Source organism: Sinohyriopsis cumingii, chromosome 1 (assembly GCF_028554795.1).
Source record: "Sinohyriopsis cumingii isolate HCF-2022 chromosome 1, ASM2855479v2, whole genome shotgun sequence".
NCBI classification, from domain to species: Eukaryota; Metazoa; Mollusca; class Bivalvia; order Unionida; family Unionidae; genus Sinohyriopsis; species Sinohyriopsis cumingii.
In genome coordinates, this window is record NC_142961.1 from 25,039,111 (window position 1) to 25,058,427 (window position 19,317).

The window sequence follows — 19,317 nt, forward strand, 5'->3', positions numbered from 1 at the left end:
CCAGGTCCACACCTAATCATACTATAGATAAGCCCCTAATTCAGAGGTCAAGGTCATAATTGGTTATAAGATCATCAGCTGAGTACATCTTGTGCTATTTGTGATACTCTTCTTCATAGATTTTGTCTACTCCTGGATTCAAAATGTTGATACAGAGAACCTGTCTTGAAAGACCACCCCTTCTGTCAAAAAAAAATGGTCTCTGAAGACAGGTGGTCTCTCATGAACAGGTCATAAGACCATATAACCAATAAATATGTGCAAGGAGAACCTGGTCTTTCAAGACAGGTGGTCTTTCATAGCAGTGGTCTCACAAGACAGGTTTTACTATAATAGTAACAATTTGTTAATGTTTTTATTTGTATACAAATGCCTATTCAGATGCATTTCATCATTTCTTGGTCATTGGAATTTAATTACAAGATACTGAAGTTGATTTTGTTCCACCAATATGAATTTATTATAATTATCTTCCATCTAAATACTGTTCACACTCATTAAATAAAGATTGTTTTCATAAGTTTTAGTTTATAATCTCAAATTATTCAAACAGAAAATGTATTTATCAGAATAAAAAGAAAATATTGTTTATTAAGTCTTTGATATCTTAATATATTTCAGATAACTGATGCTAAGAAAAATCGTTATGAGGTTCCTATACAAAAGCAAAAGTATGCTGCACATACAGGTACTTCACTGTATGAAGCATCAGAAGGTGATGATTCAGAATCGGGATTTTATTTCCGAATCAAGCGTACCAGCACAAATACTACTCTGTAAGTAAGCTCAGTTTGGACAAGATTTGGTGAACTTTGTGTTTTTAAACATCATTTATTATTTGCATATAATTTCATTGAACCTTTTCGTACCCAAAGGGACCCCACAAGATGATGCATAGGTCATGTGACTGGACAGTATACTTGTCCAAATTGGTGGTCAGTTAGTGGTTTTAGCTACTCATAAAGCTTTTGTAGCTTTATCATTAGTTCAGTTTTCTTGTTTCAAGACTCCTGTACAAGACAATCAGACTTTTATTAGCATGGTTTCCTTTATTTGGGCACTGTATATGTAGTGACTCCTTCAAACAGCAAAGTTTCAGTTCACTGGTCAGTGCTACTACCATGCCCTTATAAATAACAGATCATCACAGATGAATGAAGGGTTTTGTAGGAAACACTGCAACTAAATTTAGTGCTGATATGGTTCATGACACCAAGCTCAAGAGTTTCAATAAGCAGGGCTAATGTTGCCCTCTTGCATGCAACTCTATTTAGTGTTGATATGGTTCATGACTCAGAAGTTGGACATGTTATTGAAGCTCATCTCAGGGGGTAATCATTTCAATTAGCATAGCTAGTTCTCAATAAATATGTATGATCATGAGACATGTTATTGGAGCTCATGATCCTAAAGTTGGGCATGTTATTGCAGCTGATCTCAGGGGGTAATCATTTCAATTAGCATAGCAAGTTACACCCTCTTTGTTTCAAGTGATGTCACAGATCATGTGACACCAACATGGTTGCTTACAGACCAGATAAATAACCATTACTCCTGGTATTTTTCCAGTCTAATATGTGAAAAGTTGACTATTAGGACTAAGTAATAGAAAAGGGTTAGAAGCAACAATACAAATACAAAGCGAAATGTAACAAAATGGAACTTATGGTATTGCACATGAAATCCCATATAATCCTATAATTACAGACACAAGTCCTAATAATTAAAATTCTAAATAAACATTTTGTGGGAATTCAAAATAAATCCAATGCGGAAGTGTTGATGTGCCTGTGGTGGCCAATGTGGTAGTGATATACCAACAGTCGTTTGTTGGATCACAATAATACATAACAAGAACATATCCTTTTTTGAGAATGCTATTTTCAAGAGCACTTTGTATTAACTGAGAAATATCACTTAAATTAAATAATTTGAATAAATAAATTCCAGCCCAAATGAATTTCTGGACTCAACAATAATACAATTGCTTCTGCTAGATCTTAAAGCACCCATGAATATTTTTTTTTTTCAGGTAGACCAGGTATATTTATAGAAGAATTCCAATAACTGAGACACATATCCAAATAGATATGTTTACTTCTATTAATAATGATCCTGATATTAAACCCATATTTTAGCTATATATTAATTGTTTACAGAATAATAAAAAAATCAATGATTCAAGTCAAGTAGAAAATGAATTTGATTTTGGACAAGGTCAAGTCCAGCATACAATCTTACATTACAGAGGCATGTAATGAAATCGACAGAATAGAAAAAAAACTAACAATGCAAATTAAATATACATAGCACCAGCATTATTACATCTGTTTGTATTTATAGTTGAAAGGTTAACTGTCCATTGGCATATAGGCGTCACCAATTTTCACAATATATTTGATGGAAATAAACACATAAACGAACTTATACATTCGCCAATGCCTGTTTTTTTAAAAAAATATTTTGGTGCACTTTTTATGTGAATAATAGTGAAATGTGTGAGAATATTTTTTGTAAAAACCTAAATTATGTCTTTTTTAAAGGTCACCACTAACATAGCCTCTTCAAAAACATCATAATGGGTTCAGAAACACATTTTGTTGAAGAAGCATATGTTTATGCAAAGGAATTAGATTATATAAATGTAATGTTACTCATTATACTAAATTTATTATAAAGTTTTAGTTATTTTTTTTATTGTTATTACATGTAATATATTTTTTAGGCTTGACTCAACATATTTAACTGTGAAAATTACTGAGATATCATCAAAGTCAGGCCATTTGCTTTGGGTGGGATTTTCATTTCAAGACAATAAAATTTTTCATATTCAGTTTAGGCAAATAAAAGTTAAAAGTTAAACCATTTTGCAGAATTTGGAAAAAGAAACCAAATTAATGTTATTCTCTTTGTGAATATCAGTAGAATACTGTCCTAATGAAGATCATGGGTCAGATGAAGATCATGGGGTCAAAAGAAGATCATGGGGTGAAAATATCACATTTCTCATGATCATACATATTTATTGAGAACAAACTCTGTGCCAGTTCCTTCTCTCTCAAGTTCCACATTTTAACACTTGCATATGCTTCAAAAACTGTGTCCTATTCCTGAAAATAATGGTAAGATTTCTTTATTATTTTCTATTTCATTTACACAATGTGAACATTGGCCAAAAATATGTATCAGAACTTAATTTTAAAAAGGCGATTTACTAATTTATGATTTCAGATAAATGTGTATATATATATATATATATATATATATATATATATATATATAAGAGCAACATATAATTTTTAATCTTGTCTGACTCTAAAATATGGTATTTTTTGAAAAAATGTTTGAGGGTTTCTTGCTAAAAAGCCAAAGAAAAGCTCAGATAGACCTGGAATGTAGACAAAGTCAACTTGTTTTTGAGGTTGCATGTTCACATGAAGTTTTCTCGATCACCATATTAAGGGAATATGCCAATTTCAGCTTGAAATAATATGAGGTCAAGATATTATAGACTGACCACACACCAGTATTAAAATGGTGGATGTTTAAAGTGTTCAAATGCTTCATGTGAATTTATTTCAAATGATATCATAAAGACATTTGAAAAATCATCCCAGAATTGTTATTTAAAAATAAAAAAGCTGACTACTCTGGTGGCCTAGTGGTTAGAATGTTTGTCTCAGATGCAGGAGGTCATGGGTTTGATCCTCGGCTGAGTCAAACAAAAACAAATAAAAATGGTACTAACAGGTGCCTTGCATAGTACTCAGTATTAAGAGGTTAGTGTTAGGACTGGTCAGCCTGGTGTCAGTATAATATTCCTGGGTGGGACATAATGCTACATGTCTGCGGCATGATGCCCCAGTGCTAGACATAAGTATAAACTGGCACACTGCAGACATTATAGCGATATGACTAAAACTTTTTAAAGCTATGCTAAAAATCCAACATACACACACACACGAAAAGCTTCTATGTTACATTGTTTCAAAGCTAAATGTTGGCTGTATCATTTCAAAAATTGCAAGTTGATGCTAGTGATATGTGATACTCCCCCAAACAATGGTGATCACTCCTCACGAACCACTGGGGATGTATTTGATGGTCTCATTACAGAAAGCATTATAAATGAACCTGCTGAAGGCTCTTGAATGCATTTTGTGGCAGAGTTGTCATAGTTCTATCAACTCTGGGACTGTACATTTACCAGGTTCAGTTCACAGTGCCAAAGGTAAATCTGGAAAGTGGGCTACAAATTTCAGACCATAATAGATTTCCTGGCATCCAAATGCAAAACACTCAGGGGAGCATCATCATTACCATCATTCTCCTCACATGCACTATTATGGACCTTTTTCTCACAAATAAAGACAATGGCAGACCCTGATAGCCATTCTGATGTGGTATTTTGGCATATTTTGCATTAACAGTTTACATATAAGCCTTATATTTCTTTATCTAGTAAGTATGGACAGTAGAGTTGCCCTCTCATATACGCTTAATTAGATCCAGATCTCATATTTGTTGTTTAAGACCTTAAATTACAAATTTATGGAGGGAATAATCACCATGGACTGGAGTCTAACACCAGTTCAATAGATATGAATGCAATAATAGCAGGTAATTACTGATTAAAAATTATATATACTACACATTTTCTCTTCTGTTGAATATTGCAACTAACAGATATAAATGACTGCCATAGAATACATGTATGTTTTACCAATAATCTGATATCAGTATAACAGAACTCATCATGAATTTTGGCATCATGCTAGTAGATTCTCTAACCTTTCCAAAAGTATTCACATGTTAACTTGTTAACAAACATACTACCTGACATAGGCATGGACAGGTGTGAGGTAGTGGATAATTTGCTATGTGCTATGTGCATGGACAGGTGTGAGGCAGTAGATAATTTGCCATTTGTCATTGGCATGGTCAGGTGTGATGCAGTGGATAATTTGCCATTTGTCATGGGCATGGACAGGTGTGAGGCAGTAGATAATTTGCTACTGTCATGAGCATCGACAGGTGTGAGACAGTGGGTAATTTTCTATGTGTCATGAGCATGGACAGGTGTGAGACAGTACATAATTTGCTATGTGTCATGAGCATGGACAGGTGTGAGGCAGTAGATAATTTGATACTGTCATGAGCATCTACAGGTATGAGGCAGTAGATAATTTGCTACTGTCATGAGCACTGACAGGTGTGAGATAGTGTCATGAGCATCGACAGGTGTGAGACGGTGGATAATTTGCTATGTGTCATGAGCATGGACAGGTGTGAGACAGTGGATAATTTGCTATGTGTCATGAGTATGGACAGTTGTGATGCTGTGAATAATTTGCTATGTGTCATGAGCATGGACAGGTGTAAGGCTGTGGATAATTTGCTATTTGTCATGGGCATGGACAGGTGTGAGGCAGTAGATAATTTGTTACTGTCATGAGCATCAACAGGTGTGAGACAGTGGATAATTTGCTATGTGTCTTGAGTATGGATGGGTGTGAGACAGTGGATAATTTGCTATGTGTCATGAGCATGGACAGGTGTGATGCTGTGAATAATTTGCTATGTGTCATGAGCATGGACAGGTGTGAGGCAGTGGATAATTTGCTATGTGCTGTTGCTGTTTTTACCAAATCCATCCATTCATCCATTTAAAAGCAGATTGTCACATAGTAACAAATTACCAGTAACATTATGTAAAAAGTTCTGCATGATATTTTTTCAGACATCTTCCAATGTTTTATTAAATAATTCACTGATTGAAAGAAAAACGAATGGTTTCTAAGCTTCTCATGTGCAAAAGGAGACACACTTCCACATCCCCTGAAGAGATATCATTGATAACTTGACAGGGTTCCCATTGTTATGGAAAATCCTGGAAAACTCTTTAGTCAAAGAAACTAATGGAAAAGTCATGGAAACAATTGTCATGGAAAAAATGGAAAATTAATGGAAAATGTCTGAAATTTGGACATCTTTTATTTTGTTTGTCAGTTTTGGAAGATGCCAGCTTGAAAAAAAATAGTGATTATATGGTTATTTTTCTGATCATAATAAATGTTATTATTTCCTTGAATTTTTCATTGACTCTTGTAATTGAGGTAACAAGTTGAAAACCCATTTCTGTATTTGCTTTCAGATGGAATACTGATGTGGGTGGCTTAACTTATGCTGATCAGTTTCTTCAGATTGTTACAAGACTGCCATCAAAGAATATCTATGGGTTTGGAGAGAACCGACACTTTGGATTACGTCATGATGTGCAATATAGGAGATGGCCTATGTTTTCCAGAGATAATTTTGTAAATGCTGGAGTAAGTTTCCTGTATAATAAAGGTTTAAATTTTTTTTAAAAACTATCCTGATATTTTGCAAAACCTAAATTTTGGGATAATTACATGATCAGAATCTTATGTATGGAATAGTTGTGGCTGAGCTTATTGTAGTTCCAGTTTATTTATTTAATTGTCATTCTAGTTTACTGCTAAGGTCAAAACAAAGATGTGTGTTTTTGATTGGCTGTCCATCCCTGTTTTTCGCTGTTAACCCTAGCACTTTTATTTCCCCAGTGGTAAAAATAAATAAAAATTTTCTTTTAATTCCTGAAATTGGTTTGTGCATTTTTTGCATCTAATTGAGCTGATACTTGGAGTACTTAGTACATTATATACACCAATCATTCATATATATATATATATATATATATATATATATATATATATATATATATATATATATATATATATATTATTTAACAAAAAATATCTACCTCCCATACTTTTAAAACAAGTGCAATAGGAAACATGCATATTTTCTTTTTTGCGACATAAGTATCAAGTTATTCAGATTAAAAATAAGTAATAAATCATCAGTTTTGGTAAATGAGTTATGTTATAAAGAGGTAAAACATGTTTTCTCACTTGCAACAACATTGTCATAGTCATTACTTTTCAGTTGGTGACCATGACTGTGGTGGTGGTAGTGGTATTGGTAGTGATGAAGGGAATGTTGACAAGCTGTATTAAAGTAAAAATGTGATAGAAAACATTCTGGCATGTAGAATTTTAGGTTTGTGCAAATTTTGCAAATCCATTATCAAATATGGCCATTGTTACTAAAAAATAGAAAAGTCTTCAGATGATTTCCTAAATAATGCTGAAAAGAATTTACTAAATTTGGCAGAAGCATCCTGGTATAAAGGCCTTTCATTGTATGCAAATTATGTTATTATTTAAAGTAAAAAAATTAAATGACCTCTCAGTTACTGCTGACCAAATTTAACAAAACATCCAGGCATAATGGCATCTCAAAACTGCATAAGTGATGCTAATCAATGAAACTTAGTAGAGAGCATCCTGGCATAAAAGACATTCAGGTTTGTACAAATGACGCTATTGTACCATGAATGCATCCACTCTTTCTAAAAATAGAAAAATCTTAAAATGAATTTTTAAATACCGTTGATCAAAATTTTACTAAAGTTTGACAGAAAACATCTTGGTATAAATTAAGGCTGCCATTACTTAAAATAGAAAAACATTTAAAAATCTGCAGGACAATAATGGACAAAATCTTACAGAAAAATTTTGGTATAACGATCATTTAAAATTGTAAAGAAAACAATGCCAATCTTAACAAACTTGGCAGAACACATCCTGACATAAGGGCCTTTCAAGTTTGTACACATGATGCCAATCTATCAATTGAGGCAGGACAAGCCCAGGCCTTAAGTCCTTTCAAGTTTGTATACATGATGCTAATCTATCAACTGAGGCAGAACACATCCTGGCCTATGGGCCTTTCAAGTTTGTACACATGATGCCAATCTATCAAACATGGCAGAACACATCCTGGCCTAAGGGCCTTTAAGATTTGTACACATAATACCAATCTATCAACTGAGGCAGAACACACCCAGGCATAAGGGCCTTTCAAGTTTGTACACATGATGCCAATCTATCAAACATGGCAGAACACATCCTGGCCTAAAGGTCTTTCAAGTTTGTACACATGATGCCAATCTATCAACTGAGGCAGAAAACACCCAGGCATAAGGGCCTTTCAAGTTTGTATACATGATGCCAATCTATCAAATATGGCAGAACACATCCTGGCCTAAAGGTCTTTCAAGTTTGTACACATGATGCCAATCTATCAACTGAGGCAGAAAACACCCAGGCATAAGGGCCTTTCAAGTTTGTATACATGATGCCAATCTATCAAATATGGCAGAACACATCCTGGCCTAAGTGCCTTTCACATTTGTACATATGATGCTTATTCACCATCAGATATAATCATCATTACTAATTCAAGAAAAATCTAAAAACAATTCATCAAAATTTTTATAAAATTCAACAGAAAGCCTTCAGGTATTACAGGATTCAACTTTATTCAGATGATGCTGATCTGTGGTAAAATTTAGCCATTAATAATCAGTTTTTGTGCAAATGATGCAGTTTTGCTATCTCATTTGGCCATAGGTACTAAAATTAGAAAATTTAAAGAATTTTTTTAACAGAATTTGACCAATTAACACTTCTCATTTCTAGCATAAAAAGCCTGTCAATTTTTTTACTGATGATTCCAATCCACCGTTAGATATAAATGTGGCTACTGAAAGTAGAACAATAGTTTTTGCTGCTTCTTAAATTGCATACAGCAGAATTTAATGAAATTTGACAGAAAGCATTCTGGCAAAATTAGACTTTTTTTAATTTTTTTACGATTATGCTGATCCACTCTTGAATACGGAATAAGGTACTAAAAATGGAGAAAAAAAACTTTAAAAAAATGTCTTATAATAATAATAGTGCACAATTTGACCAAAGTTTACAGAAAGTATTCTTGCATAAAGGCTTTTAAAATTTTATGTTAATAATGTAATCTGCCTTAATATATGACTATAATTTTTTATTTATTTAAAAACTATTTCATGATCTTTTTTCAATACAGCTGAAGAGTAGTTGACACAGTTTGATAAAAATTGTTCTGGTAAAAAAACATTTAGGGTTTTAACAAATGATACTGATTGGCTTTCAAATATTCTATTACTAATGGGATTAAATCTACCTCAAAACATTGTCAGTAACAAGAAAGATTGGTTTTAAAACAAAAAAGAACAAAAGGGGCACAAAAAAACATTGATAATGATCACTGATTTGAAGTCCAGCACTGACTGGAATTTGTTTCACACTGATCAGGGAATCTCCATTAGATGTTGAAGTAAACAAGAATGTTGATTTTTATCAGTTTAACCATTAAAAATAGCAATAGAAACTAAATATTGAATTTATTAAATTTAAGTATGCTCATCAGTGTGCAGTTTTTCTCAGTCTACCGTATTGGGATACTGTCACCTGTATTGGGATATTGTCAGCTGTATTGAGATACAGACAGCTGTATTGGGTTACTGTCAGCTGTTTTTTTTAATAAGCTCTATTAGGATATTGTCTGCTGTAGTTGTTTTTCAACCAGCTGTATAGAGGTACTGTCAGCTGTATTGGGATACTGTTCACTATATTGGGGTACTGTCAGCTGTATTGAGATCATGTCAGCTAGTGGTATGCTGTTTTATTCACAGCAAATGGTACAATATATATGTATGCTGAGTTGTATGCAAGTGGTAAGCACACTGAGACAAAGTCAGCCGGCACCTTACTAACCCATGTGTGGTGTCAAACTGACCTGGTCAAAGATTTGGATTTTTGGGTAGAGCCAGCCATATGAGCAGTCTGAGGTCCACTTGGGTCATTTGTTATTCTTTATTTCAGGATTATGCCAATTTGTATGGAGTACATCCATTCTACATGTGTATAGAAGAGGATGGCAATGCTCATGGGGTTTTGCTTCTCAATAGTAATGCAATGGGTAAGTCATCTCAATAGTATCCAGTGGGTGAGTCTTTTCAATAGTATGCAATAGGTTAGTCTTCTCAATAGTAATGCAATGGGTGAGTCATCCCAATAGTAATGCAATGGGTAAGTCATCTCAATAGTAACATGATGGGCAAGTCTTCTCAATAGTATGCAATGGATGAGTCTTCTCAATAGTAACACAATGGGTAAGTCTTCTCAATAGTAATGCAATGGGTGAGTCATCCCAATAGTAATGCAAAGCATGAGTCATCTTGATAGTAATGCAATGGATGAGTCATCTCAATAGTAATGCAATACGTAAGTCATCCAAATGGTATGCAGTTGGTGAGTCTTATTAATAGTAATGCAATGGGTTAGTCTTCTCAATAGTAACACGATGGGCAAGTCTTCTCAGTAGTATTCAATGGGTAAATCTTCTCAGTAGTAACACAATGGGTAAGTTTCTCAATAGTAATACAATGGATAAGTCTTCACAATAGTATGCAAGGGTGAGTCTTCTCAATAGTATGCAATAGGTAAATCTTCTCAACAGTAACACAGTGGTAAGTCTTCTCAATAGTAATGCAATGAAATTACAGTTACATGCTATTAGGTCAGTACAGGGAAGGATTAATGAGCAAGTAACCTCATGTGAAACAACATTTGACACAGACTCCCAAATAGAAACAATGTCAGATTCTCAGACACAGACAATTCCAATACCAGCCAAAAGAAAATGTCAAATGACCACACAAGAAACAACTGATTCCCAAAGTAATCCTGCATTGCAAACAACAGTACCCCCCTCTCAGTCATGTGTCACACTGCAAACAGCAATAAGTGTACACCCATGACCCTCAGCTCAGACAAGTCTGTTGCCTTCACAAACAACTGCATTTCCCAGTGCTCAGACAAATGTGTCAACACAACTGAGATACCCCTTCCTCCAAGAGATGTGTCTGAAATACACACAACCAGAGTCCAACACATGAAACCACAAGCCAGAAAAGATAGGACTCTAATAATTGGTTCCTCAGTATTGAAAACTATAATACAAAAGAGACTTCTTAAAACAGATGTACAGACTCTTAGAGGTGCAAAAATTGACAACATCACAGACAGAATAATGAACAGTGACCTAACCAAATACAGCCAGATTATTATCTTAGTAGGTGGGAATGATGCCAGTGATGGAAGGTCACTAAATCAAATCAGAACAGATTTTGAAAGTTTACTCTATGCTGCTAGGTATTGCAGCCCATATACATGTAAAATAGTGATATCAGGACTACCTCCTCATACAGACACCAGGGTGAAAGAAATCAGTGATTTGATAATTGACCTATGTGAAAACTTCATCCTACACTACATTCCACAATACACATCTTTCGTTCTTCAGAACCAGGATGTCAACCTAAGCCTCTACCACAGAGACAACATTCATTTAAGTAGAAAAGGAACCTCTCAACTACTGAGAAATATTAACATGTATGCCCCCATTTTCAGGCACTGTAATGAAGAGTACTGTCTCTATTGTGGAGAAACTGGGCTTGTGACACAGGTATGTCATCATGGCAAACAGATTGAGTGCTTCAGATGCCATAAATATGGACACAAACAAAGACTCTATCAATCAGTGTATTATACATGCTAGGAAGCTGGCAAAAAAGGAGAATGCGAGTGCTTCATTTATAAAAAATCTTAATTTACCTAGTGAGACTCTTGACTCTAACTATTCAATGGATACTACTGTAAATGCAAACGTTAATGGATTTTCAGGGTCTTTGAAAATGCAAATATAATATGAACATTTAAATATGGAAATGGGACGTCAGAATGATAAAAGTAGTATGGAGACAATCTCATTGAGTACTCCATTGCATGATGACATACATATAATTGATTTGAAACTAAAATACAAAAGGTTTTAACATACTAGTTCACTTAAATGTACAAGGTATAGTAGGAAAATAGACCAGATTAAGTTAATGTTGTCTTCCAAGGAAAATAATATACATATTTTAGGACTCACTGAAACCAAATTAAATGCTAACCACAATGATAATCTATTTCACTGTCAAGGCTACAATAAACCATTACACAGTGACAGAGAGACAGCAGGAGGAAGATGTATATGCAGAAAGGTGACTTGACTTGGAGTCATATGAAATTGAGAGTACTGGTGTCTGGGTGGAAATTTCTCAAAATAATGCAAAATCATTCCTTGTTATTTTCATTTATAGGCTACCTTCCTCTAAAGCAGGGGGGCTGCAAGTGGCTGAGTGGTCTAAGCGCTCTCTGTTACGGATCACTGCCATCTCACCTCTGTCTGCGTGGGTTTGAGTCTAGGATTTGGCTAATGTGGATATGTGAGAACGCTTGGCAGTAGCTTCTCATGGGTCGGTGCTTCTTCCTTGGGTTTTCCCGGGTTCTTCCTCCACCATTAATACTGGCCACCATGCATAGCCTATTGTGTGCTGAAAAATGGCATTAAACCCCAAAACAACAACACCAACAATCCTCTAAAGCAATCTGGAATGATAACTTTTTGAAACAAATAGAAAATGTTCTTGCAAAGGAGAAGAAACAATTAATATACTCTGCAATGTAAATAAGGACCTTTAACTCAGTACTCAGATAAAGAGTAATTGGATGGAATTTTTTGAATCATTAGGCCTAGACCAGCTGGTAAATGAGCCTACAAGAGTAACAGAAAAATTGAGCACTCTTATTGATCACATTTATACCAACCTACCAGACAATGTGGCTTGTGTTAATGTACCGAATGTTGGTCTTACTGACCACTTTTTTGACAAGAAAGGTTAAACGCAAGAGAAATAAGAAAAATGCACACAAAAGTATGTTACAGATCGTTCAAAAATTTTTATGAAGAGCAATTTCTCAGTGACCTGCATAAAGTTGTGATCGAAAAAGAAAGCAAGGAAAATTATGCTGGTAAGTTAAAAATATTACCTATTAAAGACCAAATCCATTTGAGAAAAGCCAAATTAATGTACAGAATATCCAATAAAAGTGCCCCTGAATATTTACAATCACTATTCCAGTATAGACTACATGGCAATACTCCTCACCTGTGATCCATGTCTACCAAACAGTATAAAATTCCCAAACTAAATAAGGAATTATTCAAAAAAAAGTTTTCAGTACTCTGTAACTTTGCTCTGGAATAGTATTCCAGTTGAGATTAGAAATGTTCACTCTATTTCCTTCTTTCGAATCCAATATATCCAGTGGCTTCAGAGATGCAGCTAAAATAAATAAATTCCTTTGTATGAGGGCCTCAAGTAGATTAGTTCTTAGCTAACTGTGTTACCCTCTTTAAATAAAGTCATTATTATTATTATTATTATTATTATTATTATTATTATTTAATGGGTAAGTAATCTCAATAGTAATGCTATGGGTAAGTCATCTCAATAGCAATGCAATGGGTGAGTCATCTCAATAACAATGCAGTGGGTAGGTCATCTCAATAGCAATGCAGTGGGTAAGTCTTCTCAATAGTAACACTGTGACAATGGATGAATCATCTCAAGAGTATGCAATGGGTGACTCTTCTCTATAGTAATGTAATTGGTGAGTCTTCTCTATAGCAATGCAATGGGTGAGTCTTCTTTATAGTAATGGAATGGGTAAGACTTCTCTATTGTAATGAAATGGGAGAGACTTCTCAATAGTAATGCAATGGGTGAGTCTTCTAAATAGTAATGCAATGGGTGTGTCTTAACAGTAATCCAATGGGTAAATCTTCTCTATGGTAATGCAATAGGTGAGTCTTCTCAGTAGTAATGCAATGGGTGAGTCTTCTCAATAGTAATGCAATGGATGAGTCTTTTCAATAGTAACACATTGGGTGAGTATTAACAATATTAATATAATGGGTGAGTCTTTTAAATAGTAATGCAATGGGTGAGTCTTCTCAATAGTAATGCAATGGATGAGTCTTTTCAAAAGTAACACATTGGGTGAGTATTAACAATAGTAATGTAATGGGTGAGTCTTTTAAATAGTAATGCAGTGGGTGAATCTTCTCAATAGTAATACAATGGGTAAGTCTTCTCAATAGGAATGCAATGGGTGAGTCTTTTCAATAGTTACACAATGGGTAGATCTTCTCAATATTTTGGTGTTGATTTACAGTTGAACCTCTCTTGAAAATTCATACAAAGTCACCTGAGAACTCAAGAAAACATGATGTGCTTCTTAAGGAGACATTTAAAAACAAGAATGAACTGATCAAAGTTAATGTATTTATCAGCCTCATTATACTGTGTAACTGCATGTAACCCAACTGTAAAGACACTGGAAGATAGGGATGCTACAGAAGCAATTTATTATGTGACCACCAACTGCTATGGAAACACCAGTCACATCACAACCATGATAATACATCTTAGATGGAAATCTCTTGAGTCACAGAGAATATAATTACAACTGACGCTCTCATACAAGAGTGTGTACAATCTGGTTACTTCACTTTTCATCCACTAAAGAACTGTTTTCAGTTCAGTTTCTTCTGCCGGGAAAGTTTACCTGTGAAATCACTTCAGATTATGGCTGCTGAGATTCCTGCTCCCTCATAGCATTTGTGAGGGTACTTTAATCTATTTCATTAGACGTAATGGCTGAAGCAATGTCACAAAGTCAGCCATCTATTTCACTAGACGTAATGGCTCAAGCATTGTCACAAAGTCGGCTATCTATTTCATTACATAAATAATGTTCCGTCTGAACCTGAAACAATTAGATATGGAGTACCACAAGGCTCAATTCTAGGTCCACTACTATTCATTTTATTTATTAATGACCTACCACTTTTACTAAGAGACTCAATATCATCTACAGATCTCTATGCAGATGACACAACATTGTCAGACATCCAAAACACAAAGCATGAGCTCGAAATTTCTTTACAGAATGCACTAAACAAACTGGAAAACTGGTGCACATGTAATGGCATGGTGGTAAATACTGGTAAAACTAAAATATTACTTATCTCAACACGGCAGAGAAGGACAAATCTTGATAGTGATGAACTATGTCTGACATGGAAGGATACAAATCTGCAAATAGCCTGTCATGATAGGCTACTTGGTGTTCTGGTAGATAATAACCTATCATGGACTGAACATATCAAAAATACCAGTAAAAAAGTCAATTCAAGTTTATGGCTTCTCAGTAGGATAAGACATTTTCTCCCTGAAAGGCACAGGAAACTATTTTATAACAGTTACATACAACCCTATTTGGACTACTGTAGTACAGTATGGGGTAATTCAAATGATAAAAACATAGCAAAGCTGGCACATCTTCAAAAAAGAGCATTTGGGCTAATATCAATCCAGAAAGAAAGCAAGGAAAGTTTAGCTGGTAGGTTAAAAATATTACCTATTAAAGACCGAATCTGTTTGAGAAAAGCCAAATTAATGTACAGGATATCTCAGAATAGTGCTCCTGAATATTTACAATCACTATTCCAGTATAGGCTACCTGGTAATACTCCCCACCTGCGATCCATGTCTACCAAACAGTATAAAATTCCCAAACCAAATAAGGAGTTATTTAAAAAAAGTTTCCAATACTCTGGAACTCTGCTCTGGAATAGTATTCCAGCTGAGATTAGAAATGCCCACTCTATTTCCTTCTTCCAAACCCAATATATTCAGTGGCTTCAGAGATGCAGCTTAAATAAATAAATTCCTTTGTATGAGGGCCTCAAGGTAGATTAGTTTTTAGCTAATTGTGTTACCCTCTTTAAATAAGGTCATTATTATTATTATTATTATTATTAGATGTAATGGCTCAGCCAGTGTCACAAAGTCAGCCATCTATTTCATTATAAGTAATGGCTCAAGCATTGTCACAAAGTCAGCCATCTATTTCATTATAAGTAATGCCTCAGGCAGTGTCACCAAGTCGGCCATCTATTTCATTTGACATAAGGGCTCAAGCAATGTCACAAAGTCAGCCATCTATTTCATTATAAGTAATGGCTCAAGCATTGTCACAAAGTCAGCCATCTATTTCATTATAAGTAATGGCTCAGGCAGTGTCACCAAGTCGGCCATCTATTTCATTATAAGTAATGGCTCAAGGAGTGTCACAAATTCAGCCATCTATTTCATTATAAGTAATGGCTCAAGCAGTGTCACAAAGTCAGCCATCTATTTCATTATAAGTAATGGCTCAAGCAGTGTCACAAAGTCAGCCATCTATTTCATTATAAGTAATGGCTCAAGCAGTGTCACAAAGTCAGCCATCTATTTCATTATAAGTAATGTCTCAAGCAGTGTCACAAATTCAGCCATCTATTTCATTATAAGTAATGGCTCAAGCATTGTCACAAAGTCGGCCATCTATTTCATTAGATGTAATGGCTCAGCCAGTGTCACAAAGTCAGCCATCTATTTCATTATAAGTAATGGCTCAAGCATTGTCACAAAGTCAGCCATCTATTTCATTATAAGTAATGGCTCAGGCAGTGTCACCAAGTCGGCCATCTATTTCATTATAAGTAATGGCTCAAGGAGTGTCACAAATTCAGCCATCTATTTCATTATAAGTAATGTCTCAGGCAGTGTCACCAAGTCAGCCATCTATTTCATTATAAGTAATGGCTCAAGCATTGTCACAAAGTCAGCCATCTATTTCATTATAAGTAATGGCTCAAGGAGTGTCACAAAGTCAGCCATCTGTTTCATTATAAGTAATGGCTCAAGCAGTGTCACAAAGTCAGCCATCTATTTCATTATAAGTAATGGCTCAAGCAGTGTCACAAAGTCAGCCATCTATTTCATTATAAGTAATGGCTCAAGCAGTGTCACAAAGTCAGCCATCTATTTCATTATAAGTAATGTCTCAGGCAGTGTCACAAATTCAGCCATCTATTTCATTATAAGTAATGGCTCAAGCAGTGTCACAAAGTCGGCCATCTATTTCATTAGATGTAATGGCTCAGCCAGTGTCACAAAGTCAGCCATCTATTTCATTATAAGTAATGGCTCAAGCATTGTCACAAAGTCAGCCATCTATTTCATTATAAGTAATGGCTCAGGCAGTGTCACCAAGTCGGCCATCTATTTCATTATAAGTAATGGCTCAAGCAGTGTCACAAAGTCAGCCATCTGTTTCATTATAAGTAATGGCTCAAGCAGTGTCACAAAGTCAGCCATCTATTTCATTATAAGTAATGGCTCAAGCATTGTCACAAAGTCAGCCATCTATTTCATTATAAGTAATGGCTCAAGCATTGTCACAAAGTCAGCCATCTATTTCATTATAAGTAATGGCTCAAGCAGCATCATAAAGTCAGCCATCTATTTCATTATAAGTAATGTTTCAGGCAGTGTCACCAAGTCAGCCATCTATTTCATTATAAGTAATGGCTCAGCCAGTGTCACAAAGTCAGCCATCTATTTCATTATAAGTAATGGCTCAAGCATTGTCACAAAGTCAGCCATCTATTTCATTATAAGTAATGGCTCAAGGAGTGTCACAAAGTCAGCCATCTGTTTCATTATAAGTAATGTCTCAGGCAGTGTCACCAAGTCAGCCATCTATTTCATTAGACGTAATGGCTCAAGCAGCATCATAAAGTCAGCCATCTATTTCATTAGATGTAATGGCTCAAGCATTGTCACAAAGTCAGTCATCTATTTCATTAGATGTAATGGCTCAAGCATTGTCACAAAGTCAGTCATCTATTTCATTATACATGTAAGTAATGGCTCAAGCAGTGTCACAAAGTCAGCCTTTGTGAGGGTACTTTTATCTATTTCATTAGATATAATGGCTCAAGCAATGTCACAAAGTCAGCCATCTGTTTCATAATAAGTAATGGCTCAAGCATTGTCACAAAGTCAGCCATCTATTTCATTATAAGTAATGTCTCAGGCAGTGTCACCAAATCAGCCATCTATTTCATTAGAAGTAATGGCTCAGCCAGTGTCACAAAGTCAGCCATCTGTTTCATAATAAGTAATGGCTCAAGCATTGTCACAAAGTCAGCCATCTATTTCATTATAAGTAATGTCTCAGGCAGTGTCACCAAATCAGCCATCTATTTCATTAGAAGTAATGGCTCAAGCAGCATCATAAAGTCAGCCATCTATTTCATTAGATGTAATGGCTCAAGCATTGTCACAAAGTCAGCCATCTATTTCATTAGAAGCATTGTCACAAAGTCAGCCATCTATTTCATTAGATGTAATGGCTCAGCCAGTGTCACAAAGTCAGCCATCTATTTCATTATAAGTAATGGCTCAAGCATTGTCACAAAGTCAGCCATCTATTTCATTATAAGTAATATCACATAAGTCATCCAAACAAATATACACAGCTGTGCCAACAAAGACTCTGTCTCTGGTATCACAACAGAAGTTGGATTTGTGTGTACATGTGGTTGAAAAATTAGATGAGTGCATTATCTTCTCTTTGTCTTTTATTCTCTTTGCTTTCATTTGAGGACACTTTTTTGCTATGGATATTTAATGCCCTTTTCATTCACTGTCTTCTTTATTTAGTACTCTTGTGCCTACATCAAGTTTAAATATCAATTGTTCAGATGTACATGTGGAGCAGTAACCACTGCGATGTAATTTGGAGTCATGGGAAAATCTGCACTGTCCTGAAAATAAAAACCCATGTACTTAGCAGGTACTCAAAACTCAAGTATTTACATATTCTGATAATAAAAATCCATGTACTTTTGGCAATCAGAACTCATGTATTTGTTGTCTGATGTACTACTTCATTTGACATTTTAAATATATTTTTTTTTTTTACAGGATCATAATCTTTTGTATTCTGTATTTTCATGTCTCTTTGGCAGAAATACTGCTACAGCCACTGCCATCATTAATCTACAGGACCCTAGGAGGAGTTTTGGATTTCTACATGTTTATGGGCCCCACACCAGAAGAAGTCATACAGCAGTATACACAGGTAACCATCATGTTAATTGTGCAAATTTTGTATCCATGCTTTAACATTGGAAATAGTGTCATACAGCAGTATACACAGGTAACCATCCTCTTTCCATCCATCTGTCTTTCCTCCTAAACCACTGGGTGGAAAATTTCCAGACTTGGTACATATAGAAATTGCTTTGGTTTGGTTTGCTTTCTAATTTGGTCCATTTGCCTTTTTTTCCAAGTCAAAAGAGTGCACTTTTACTGAAAAAAGAGGAAAGATTGTCATGTTTAGCCAAATAAATCACTCTAATTTAGCTTGCTTTTATAAAGATGGGGAGAGTTTGTATTACCCCTGACACTGACAGTTGTGGATTTCAATGAACTATGAGATGTAAACCTCTTCCTTTTTTTCATTTAATAGATGGTACAATGACTGGAAGCAATTCATTTTTATAGTAATATTTTCCAGTAGAAACTGAATCATATTCAATACTTTCTATCTTTTTATGGTT

At 34.9% G+C, this 19,317-nt stretch overlaps 1 protein-coding gene across 1 annotated transcript in view; it reads left to right on the forward strand.

The window, feature by feature from the left end:
- LOC149806565 (maltase-glucoamylase-like) overlaps window positions 1-19,317 on the forward strand; it is a 301,187-nt gene that overhangs the window by 203,011 nt on the left and 78,859 nt on the right. The window contains exons 47-50 of the mRNA XM_089954697.1: window positions 622-776; window positions 6,155-6,329; window positions 9,789-9,885; window positions 18,724-18,836. Of these exons, the coding sequence (XP_089810823.1) occupies window positions 622-776; window positions 6,155-6,329; window positions 9,789-9,885; window positions 18,724-18,836 (540 nt within the window). The remainder of the gene's footprint in view (window positions 1-621; window positions 777-6,154; window positions 6,330-9,788; window positions 9,886-18,723; window positions 18,837-19,317) is intronic.